Source organism: Giraffa tippelskirchi, chromosome 1 (assembly GCF_054371585.1).
Source record: "Giraffa tippelskirchi isolate mGirTip1 chromosome 1, T2T-mGirTip1v1.2.pri, whole genome shotgun sequence".
Classification (NCBI taxonomy): domain Eukaryota; kingdom Metazoa; phylum Chordata; class Mammalia; order Artiodactyla; family Giraffidae; genus Giraffa; species Giraffa tippelskirchi.
In genome coordinates, this window is record NC_137275.1 from 30,415,600 (window position 1) to 30,426,057 (window position 10,458).

The 10,458-nt window shown below is 37.6% G+C and overlaps 1 protein-coding gene across 5 annotated transcripts in view; it reads left to right on the plus strand.

The window, feature by feature from the left end:
- Positions 1-10,458, plus strand: part of LOC145514619 (UDP-glucuronosyltransferase 2A1) — a 52,028-nt gene extending 41,570 nt beyond the window's left edge. For 3 of the 5 annotated variants that reach the window (XM_081512901.1, XM_081512874.1, XM_081512894.1), the window contains 4 exons: positions 1,653-1,784; positions 7,434-7,521; positions 7,939-8,158; positions 10,179-10,458. In XM_081512901.1, coding sequence (XP_081369027.1) covers positions 1,653-1,784; positions 7,434-7,521; positions 7,939-8,158; positions 10,179-10,458 — 720 coding nt within the window. The remainder of the gene's footprint in view (positions 1-1,652; positions 1,785-7,433; positions 7,522-7,938; positions 8,159-10,178) is intronic. The other 2 variants (XM_081512906.1, XM_081512884.1) reach the window with 1 other exon arrangement.

Consider the following 10,458-nt stretch of genomic DNA (forward strand, 5'->3'; position numbering starts at 1 on the left):
CGTTATGTTTATCATTCCACTCCCACTTTTCACATGCAGGCAATTTCAGAAAAATGGCTCAGACATGTTTCATAAGAGGGGAAATGTATTCCATTCCAAAACCCAGTTATTGATATAGATGTTTCAGCAATATGAATACCAATCATGGCTTATCTTTCTCATGAAAGAATTATGCCAATCATTGGCCACACAGAAAAACAATGAAATTAAACTAAGAAACCAAATTAAACAGATAAGTGTATAATTCTTATACACAGGTATACATATCTATGCCTCTGTGTGTGTGTGATGTTTTTTTGTTCAATCACTGTCTATTTAGGGAGATGAATCATAAAGATAAAACACCAATTCCTAGGACATCAGATATTCTCTTAACTTTAACTGAGCTAAAAATAGTGATCTGCTTTTATTTATGGCATTGTCCTTCCCTTGGTAATTTTACTAGCCTTTAACTGAGAAACACCAGTGATTGCAGGATAACCACAAATAGTTACAAAGAGATGACGCATCTCTAGAAGGTGACATTCACATAGATAATGAGGAAGACCTCAATTCCAGACTTTGCTGTCCCCAATTTGCACAACTTCCCAGGTGGCGCTGGAGGTAAAGAATCCACCTGCTAATGCAGGAGACCGGGTAAGACATGTGAGTTTGACCCCCAGGTCAGAAAATTTCCCTGGAGGATGAAACGGCACCATGGTGGGCTCCAGTCCATGAGGTTGCAAAGAGTTGGACACGACTGGAGCAACTTAGCATGCAAGTGATCATCAAGAGAATTTTATTTGCAGGGAGGGAAATGTATAATTTACTTCTGTTCTAAGACTCACATTTTGGGCACGTAGTTAGTGTCACATCCTTGCGAGACAGAAGCACTGTCTCATAAGTGTTATGATGATTGTAACAGGAATTTCACTGCAGTATCTTTTTTTCCAATATATTGCTATATATATATATATATATATATATATATATATATATATATACACACACTATATATATAGTTTAAAATCCTTTTAGCCCTAAAAATAATAAATAATAAGCATGAGGAAAATATCTTAAATGCCTAACAGGAAGCTAGATAAAGTTATTCAAAAGGTATTGACAGCAAACTGGGATGCTAAAATTTTTAAAAGCCTAATTCAGAATCCTTCTTTGGGCTTTCTTCCAAAGAATATTTTTAAAAGTTTGCAGACAGGTCTGATGGCTCATAAAATTAAACTTTGGGAGTAATAGTTCCATGTACCATGAGAACATCTGCCTTTTATCACATATTCATTTTGTATAATGGTTTGGTTTCATGTTTTTACTGTATAATCAATCACCCATTGTATATTTAGCCCATCATTTCAGAAATATATTTCCTCCTAACAAGACTAAATGGTTTTATATGGCAGAAGACAGAATCAGTCTAACAATGGCCCTCACACATCTCTTGAGTCTTCCAATTTAGAAGTGTAAGAGAGCCTTTTCCCCCCTGTGATTGGCACTTATGTAATAAATATAATTTTGTCGATGTGTTCAGTTGTTCAGTCACATCTGAGTCTACAACCCCATGGACTGCAGCTTCTTTGTCCTTCACTATCTCCCAGAGTTTGCCCAAACTCATGTCCATTGAATTAATAATGCAATAAAATATAATCTTATCCCTGCAGGAAATGGAAGAATTTGTCCAAAGTTCAGGTGAAGATGGTATTGTGGTATTTTCTCTGGGGTCAATGGTCAAAAATCTCACAGAAGAAAAAGCCAATCGCATTGCCTCAGCTCTTGCCCAGATTCCACAAAAGGTTAGTATAAACTCCAGTCCTGGTGAGCAGAGTCACTTTGCAATTGGAGAGAGTGGGTGGCTATTAGTATTCTTTCCAGATACAAGTTGTAACTCATCCTTCATTGAACAAAACTGGCACCACCTTTAAGTAAAAATGTCTCAAAAGATTCAAATGTATTTGGGACACACTTTACCACTTTCTTACTGAAACTTCACATTACTATGAAAATACATCTTTTCATGAGGTCATTTATTTTCAATGAAACAGAGATGAAATATTAAGATTCTAGTAATTTTTCCATATCAGTTAATATTTATCAGCACTTATTAAATGCCAGATACTCTGCCACATCTTTTATACACACAATCTTATTTAATTCTTAGATTGCCCGTTATGAGGTAGCGGTTTCTGCTGGTCACATACACATCCTAGGAAACTGAGGCTTATGGGGTGAAATAAGCTGCTGAGGACCACACAATGAGTATATGGTAGTATTATGTCTGTTGGACTCCAGGGAGCATAGCCTTAACCTCTCTGTTATTCTGCTGACCACACTGTCCAATCCAGAAAAATGAATACACCATCCCAACCATGGTCTTTCAAAGAGGACAGGAAAGATTCTTTGAAAGATCTGAGAACCAAGTCACCTTAGTAATGGAGAAAAAAACCCAGAAAGTGCAGTCCCATCTTCAAGGAGCATACAGCCAAATTAAGAGACTAGATCAGCATACATACTAATGGGAGAGTGGCCCAGACAGATGAAACTGACTGTCTAGATATGCACTCATTTATTTAGACAGCTATACCTCAGTCAGTTGGTACATGTACCCCGTTGCTTCAGTTCAGTTCAGTTGCTCAGTCATGTCCAACTCCTTTTGACACCATGGTCTGCAGCACGCCAGGCCTCCCTGTCCATCGCCAACTCCCAGAGTTTACTCATACTAATTTCTGTTGAGTTGGTGATGCCATTCAACGATCTCATCATCTGTCATCCCCTTCTCCTCCTGCCTTCAGTCTTTCCCAACATCAGGGTCTTTTCCAGTGAGTCAGCTCTTCTCATCAGGTGGTCAAAGTATTGGAGTTTCAGCTTCAGCATCAGTCCTTCCAAATGAATATTCAGGACTGATTTCCTTTAAGATGAACTGGTTGGATCTCCTTCAAGTCCAAGGGATTCTCAAGTCTTCTCCATCATCACAGTTAATAAGCATCAATTCTTTGGTGCTTAGCTTTTTTTATGGTCCAACTCTCACATCCATTCATGACTACTGGAGAAACCATAGCTTTGACTAGACGGACCTTTGTTGGCAAAGTAATGTCTCTGCTTTTTAATATGCTGTCTAGGTTGGTCATAGCTTTTCTTCCAAGGAGCAAGTGTCTTTTAATTTCATGGAGCAGTGATATTGGAGCCCAAAGAAATAAAAGTCTGTCACTGATTCCACTGTTTTTCCATCTATTTGCCATGAACTGATGGGACCAGATGCCATGATATTAGTTTTCTCAATGTTGAGTTTTAAGCCAACTATTTCACTCTCCTCTTTCACTTTCATCAAGAGGCTCTTTTGTTCCTCTTCACTTTCTGCCATAAAGGTGGTGTCATCTGCATATCTGAGGTTATTGATATTTCTCCTGGCAATCTTAATTTCAGTTTGTGCCTCCTCCAGGCCAGCATTTCTCAAGATGTACTCTGCATATAAGTTAAATAAGCAAGGTGACAATATACAGCCTTGACATACTCCTTTCTCGGTTTGGAACCAGTCTGTTGTTCCATGTCCAGTTCTAACTGTTGCTTCCTGATCTGCATACAGATTTCTCAAGAGGCAGGTCGGGTGGTCTGGTATTCCCATCTCTTGAAGAATTTTCCAGAGTTTGTTGTGATCCACACAGTCAAAGGCTTTGGTATAGTCAATGAAGGAGAAGTAAATGTTTTTCCGGAACCCTCTTGCTGTTTTGATAATCCAACGGATGTTGGCAATTTGATCTCTGGTTCCTCTGCCTTTTCTAAAACCAGCTTGAACATCTGAAAGTTCACGTTTCATGTACTGTTGAAGCCTGGCTTGGAGAATTTTGAGCATTACTTTACCAGTGTATGCAATGAGTGCAATTGTGAGGTAGTTTGAGCATTCTTTGGCATTGTCTTTCTTTGGGATTGGAATGAAAACTGACCTTTTCCAGTCCTGTGGCCACTGCTGAGTTTTCCAAATTTGCTGGCATATTGAGTGCAGCACTTTCACAGCATCATCTTTTAGGATTTGAAATAGATGAACTGCAATTCCATCACCTCCACTACCTTTGTTCATAATGATGCTTCCTAAGGCCCACTTGACTTCACATTTCCAGGTGTCTGGCTCTAGGTGAGTGATCACACCATCGTGATTATCTGGGTCATGAAGATCTTTTTTTGTATAGTTCTTCTGTGTATTATTGCCACCTCTTCTTAATACCCTATATGCCTTGCACCATGCTAAATGCTTTACATCTGCTTTTTTAAATGTCTTTTTTTTTATTGTGGTAAAGTTCACATAATATAAAACATACTATATTAACCATATTTAGCTACAGTTCAACGGCACTAAGTACATTCACATTGTTATGCAACTGTTGCCATCATCCGTTTCATGAATTTTTCACCTTCTTAAACTGAAACTCTGTCCCCATTGAACACTAACTCCTCATTCTCCTTCCCAATCTCCTCTAATAAAATTATACTTTTTGAAGTCTTACCACTTGCACTGTTTCTTCCCTAAAGTTTTCAGATATGTCAGCTTCAAGGTCCAGGAAAAAAAAGGTTACACATAGAGTAGAGGGAATCACATTCTAGAATATTCTTCATATTTCTAGACTTTAGTAGTACTCAAAGTGCAACTGGTTTAAAAATAGAAGCCTAATCTTTCTAAATTGAATTTTCTTCAGTTAAGACAATTAAAAATCCTAATGTTGTCAGTGTATATTTTCTGCTTTATGACATTTAACCAACTTTAATTTTGTTTATTCTAGATTTCTACTCTTTATATACTCTCATTCATGAAGCATCGTCTCTTTATATTTTTATATTAAAGTACATAAAACTCTATAATTGTAAGTGTACTAATTAGCCCTGTTAAAACTCTATAGTTTTTAGTTTAGACTGTTCTGTTAAAGAGGTTGCCACCAATTCGCATTTAATCTGAACTTTTTCATACAGAGTTCCCAAAAGAAAAAAAATTATGTAACAAGTGGTTAGCATCCTTGCAAGATACTTCATTAAATATTGGAGTATAAACAAATCCTCTATCTCATCCCCCCTCAGAAACAAAAAAGAGAGAAAGTGAGATAAGGAAAAAGAGAGAGAGAGGAAGAAAGACAGAGAGGGAAAGAAAGAGAAAAAAGGAACGAAAGAGAAAGAAGGGGAGGAAAGAAGGATGGAAGGGAGGGAAGGAAGACAACAAATCATCATCCAAAAAGCAGACTTCTTGTGATAGTTGAAAGGAACATATCAATACAAAAGAAGTAGTTTGCAAACATTGAGATAAAGTAAAACTAACTGCCTTTAACTATTTGCCTTTACGTTTTTAAAAAGGGCTTGTACTAATAGTCTATTAAGGGGTTTTGGAAGTGAGACTGCAGGTGAAGAAACAGAAAATAAACTGGACTAGTTTAGGAAGAACATGAGCATTAAAATGCATTAAAACAAACATGATTACTATGTAAATTTACTTGTCATGAGGCCATCCTAACTGGCAATTAGTTTTACTTTATCTCAGTGTTATCAAACTACCTCTTTTGTATTGATATGTTCCTCTCAACTATCATAGAAAGTAGGTGGACTACGAAGTATGTGGGGAAAAGTGTATGGGGAAAGTGAAGTCACTCAGTCGTGTCTGACTCTTTGCAACCCATGGGCTGTAGCCTACAAGGCTCCTCCATCCATGGGATTCTCCAGGCAAGAATACTGGAGAGGGTTGCCATTTCCTTCTCCAGGGGATCTTCCGGACCCAGGGATAGAACCCGGGACTCCTGCATTGCAGCCAGACACTTTACCCTCTGAGCCACCAGAGAAGTCCAAGTATGTGAGGAAGTTGCCCATAAATGTTCCTACCAGCTGGTGCTAGTGGTAAAGAACCCACGTGCCAATGCAGGAGACAGACACGGGTACCTGAAGGAGGACACAGCAACACACTCCAATATTCTTGCCTGGGGAATCCCATGGACAGAGGAGCCTGGCAGGCTACAGTCCGTAGAGTCACACAGAGTCAGACACGACTGAAGCGACTTAGCTTACAGCTATGCACAGAAGAACAGGCAGGTTTTCATGCCATCTGCCATCCACTGAGGGAACAGCAATATGCTCAGAACTCAGAATTTGGAGAAGGACTTGAGCACCCTTCACCCCTTCAGCCTTGTATGTTAGGTCACTCAATAAATCAATGTCTCAGTGCTGATGGCACTAGTGATGCCCATTCATGCCCACTTTCCTGCCTGGGATGTCCTTGGAGCCTTAGCCTGGGGAACAAGAGTCAGCCTTTTAGGCTACCTGAAAAAAAAAGTCACCTATATTTTGTCTCTGGGGGCATCCCAGGTGGTGCTAGTGGTAAAGAACCCACCTGCCAATGCAGGAGTCATAAGAGACGCAAGTTTGCTCCCTGGGTAGAGAAGATCCCCTGGAGGAGGGCGTGGCAATCCACTCCAGTATTCTTGCCTGGAGAATCCCATGGACAGAGGAGCCTGTCAGGCTATAGTCCATAGGGTCACAAAAAGTTGGACAAGACTGAAGTGGCTTAGTGCACATGCATGCCTCCTGTCTTTAGAAAAGAGCTGCTGGTTTCCACCATCAGATTCCTCTCCGCTGGATCTTCAGCCTCTCTCTCAGGCACAGACAGCTACAACTTTGTTTAGAATAAAATCCTTCTTGATCAACTGCCATGCAACAAATAACTAAAGCAGATGATGAAAGTGAAGAATGTTTGCACTTGTCCCAATTTGAGAACTGAGGTACAGAGTTGACTCCAAGAAAGCAGGGAATATCTGAAGCTGTGGAATACTACTGTCATACCCTGGAGCTCATCAGGGAGGAAATCAAGCTGTGCTTTTCTCTCATTTAGCAATTCCTATCAAAATACAAAGAAATATGGAAAAGCATTATGCCCATGGCCCTCTCTATTCAATTATATTTTTATGCACAAGAAAGTAATATGCATTCATGTCAGCAATAAAATACTTGAAAACAAAATAATGGTTATAGATTTAAAATATGATATATCTTGAATATCAAAAAAATTACTTAGAACATGATCTAGTTCTCTTAAATTAAAAAAAAAGAAAACTTACAAATTATAATTTTAATTTATCCTTTCAGAACATCAAGTGGTATTTGCTCTTTTCAGATTTTGTTATAGACTTTTTCTTGAAATACTTTCTTCACAAATTTTTTGTTTATGATTTTTAAGTTAAAGTTAACTGCTGCAAAAGATATACATGAACATGTCCATTGTTTTAACCTTTTATAAACTTCTGTTTACTTCATATAACACCTCAGCACAGGCTTTCAAATAGCAAAACAAAGAAACAAACAAAAAACTGGTGTGGATTATACAATTTCCAGATAACTTTACGGCCTTAAAATGCCTTAATTTATTTTTGTTGTTTTTTTTGTTTGTTTTTACTTCATAATTAAAGCACTGTCTTCCACAGGTTTTATGGAGATACAAAGGAAAGAAACCGGCCACGTTAGGAGCCAATACTCGGCTCTATGATTGGATACCACAGAATGATCTTCTTGGTAAGACCAAGGAAATTCAATAAACAAGTTAAATATTTAAATTTCCACATTTTACTTGCACTTTTGAAGCAAATATACTTAAAGAATTGGTCATTAATTTTATAGATTGATACTTCCTCTGATTCTCAAAAGGGAATCTTCATTTAAGACTCTCATCATTCTTTAAATTTCAATCTCGGTTCAGATATTACCTCTTCAATAAGTCTTTCCAGACAATGCAAAGGGGATTAATTTTGCGTTTTTCAGGGATCATGGTGTTTTTGAGGTAGAAATTACCCATGTTGTCAGCTTTTGTAGAAAATATTGCCTTCTTCATTGAGTTATCCAGGAGTTTTTACCCCATGTCTTTCTGAAATTCCGTTAATGTTTCATGTATCGTGAAATCCTCACCCACATTTCGTCTAATCTCTGATCTAGGTCATCCCAAAGCAAAAGCATTTATCACTCATGGTGGAACCAATGGGATCTATGAAGCCATCTATCATGGGGTGCCTATGGTAGGAGTCCCAATGTTTGCTGATCAGCCTGACAACATTGCTCACATGAAGGCCAAAGGAGCGGCTGTGGAAGTGAATATAAACACAATGACAAGTGCAGATTTGCTCAATGCCTTGAGAACAGTCATTAATGAGCCTTCGTAAGTACTACTTTTATTTTAGTGTGTGTGTGTGTGTGTGTGTGTGTGTGTGTGTTTGGTTGTACTGGGTCTTCATTGCCTCTCACAGACTCAGTAGTTGTGGTCTGCAGTCTTAGTTGCCCCACAGTACTACCACTTTTAAAGGTTTATCTTTAATTATTTTACCTGTGATACTCAAAAATGTCCAATGTTTCATGCATTTTAAACTAGTGTATTTTCAAATATAAATAACAACTGCAACATTATCATGTGAGAACCATTTTATTATTTCCTCTCCCAAACTGCTGAAGCTATTATTTGAAATTGTAAAACAAAACCAAGATTTCAAATATTCTACCAGTGCTTTCTCAAAATAAGTAATGTTGGTGATTACACAAATTCTTAGATCTTTTTCTGTACAATCTGCTTATGGACTTTCTAGTGGGTATTTTCTCTCAGTATGGGGTTATTTACAATCCTGATCTGGAGTAATTTGGAAACTATAATTCACACAAGACCAATATCCCTTCTTGGAAAAATGAGGCAATACATTTACGACTGACTTATTCCATCTTTTTTATATGTTTTACCACATTCTATAATGAGTGTATTTCTTCCACTCCCCTCCTCATAACCCTTAACATGCTATGTGACCAGCAAAGTTCATGTCACAGCAAGAATTAACATTTTTTTAACATACCTGTAGCTTTTGGTTCATATAGCATGTGACATGCATCCTATACTTACCTTTTTCTTCAACTGGAAGGAGATTTTTAATACTCAGATAATGAACAGAAGATTACTATATAGATTATTAAAAATTGCTCCTAAAAACTAATCAGAAAAAAATAAAAATCTAATAGAAAAGTAAGGAAAAGTTTGAACAAGAATTTTGCAGAAAAGGAAATATGAATTGGCAATAAGCATTTGTTCATTCAAACCTCATCCATAAATAGATAAAGTCAAATTAAAACCAGGAGATAGTATTTTATATTTATCAGATTAGAAAAAATTAAAAAATTAAGAAATCTGGCAAAACTTTTGAGCAGAACTTGGAACAACTGAAATCCTCATAAACTTTTCTTAAAAGTATAAATTGATGTAACCATCTTGGAAGATGATTTGGCATTAGCTAGTAGTAGCTCAGATGGTAAAGCATCTGCCTGCAATGCAGGAGACCCGGGGTCGATCCCTGGGTCAGAAAGATGCCTTGGAGAAGGAAATGGCAACTCACTTCAGTATTCTTGGCCTGGAGAATCTCATGGACAGAGGAGCCTGGTAGGCTACAGTCCATGGGGTCGCAGAGTCAGACACGACTGAGCAACTAATACACACAGTAACATCAAAGTCATGAACAATGTGAAATTCCACTTCTAGAGACACTCTTGCCTTTGCTATGTGAGCTTGAACATGCCACAAGTGTACATAGCAACATGGTCTATAATAGAAAAAGAAACTGAAATAACTCACTGTCTACCAACAGGGGAGCTGAGTAAATCATGGTGTATATATCTAATGCAATACTACACAGTAGTAAAAAATAAACCATGAATAAACCATCAATACAGACAAATTTCACATACAATATTGAGCAAGAAAAGCAACTTCTTAAAAATATATATAAGATGATATTTCTTATCTAAAGTTCAAAAGCATGCAAACTAAATGCAGACAGGGTAAAACTACAAGGCAGTATGTGGCAATAATAAACATTCATTCAGTCTTTACCTCCGTGGAAAAGAGAGAGAAATGTGTTTGGAAAGGAATCTTCAGGGTAAGACTTTTAATTAATTATTTTTTCTACCTTATGTATACATGTATACTGTTAAGTACAGGATAAATTTAATTTTTACAAAATATTGAAAATTGTATGTGTAAAGTTCTTTTAGCTCTGAAAGGAGGAGTCCTCCTAACAGACTGTGATGTGTAAATTAGAGTCGTGACTGTAGAGATAAAGTTTTAGGAGAAAAGCTATGAAATATTACTATACTTACCTTAAATGAAGACAAAACCCTGTAATTTCTATGTTTTTGCCTACCAGTTATAAAGAGAATGCTATGAGGTTAAAAACGATTCACCATGATCAGCCTGTAAAGCCCCTGGACCGAGCAGTCTTCTGGATCGAGTTTGTCATGCGCCACAAAGGAGCCAAGCACCTGAGGCCAGCTGCCCACGACCTCACCTGGTACCAATACCACTCTCTGGACGTGATCGGGTTCCTGCTAGCATGTGTGGCAACTGCTGTATTCTTGGTCACAAAATGTTGTCTGTTTTCTTGTCGAAAATTTGGTAAAACAGGAAAGAAGAAAAAAAGAGAATAG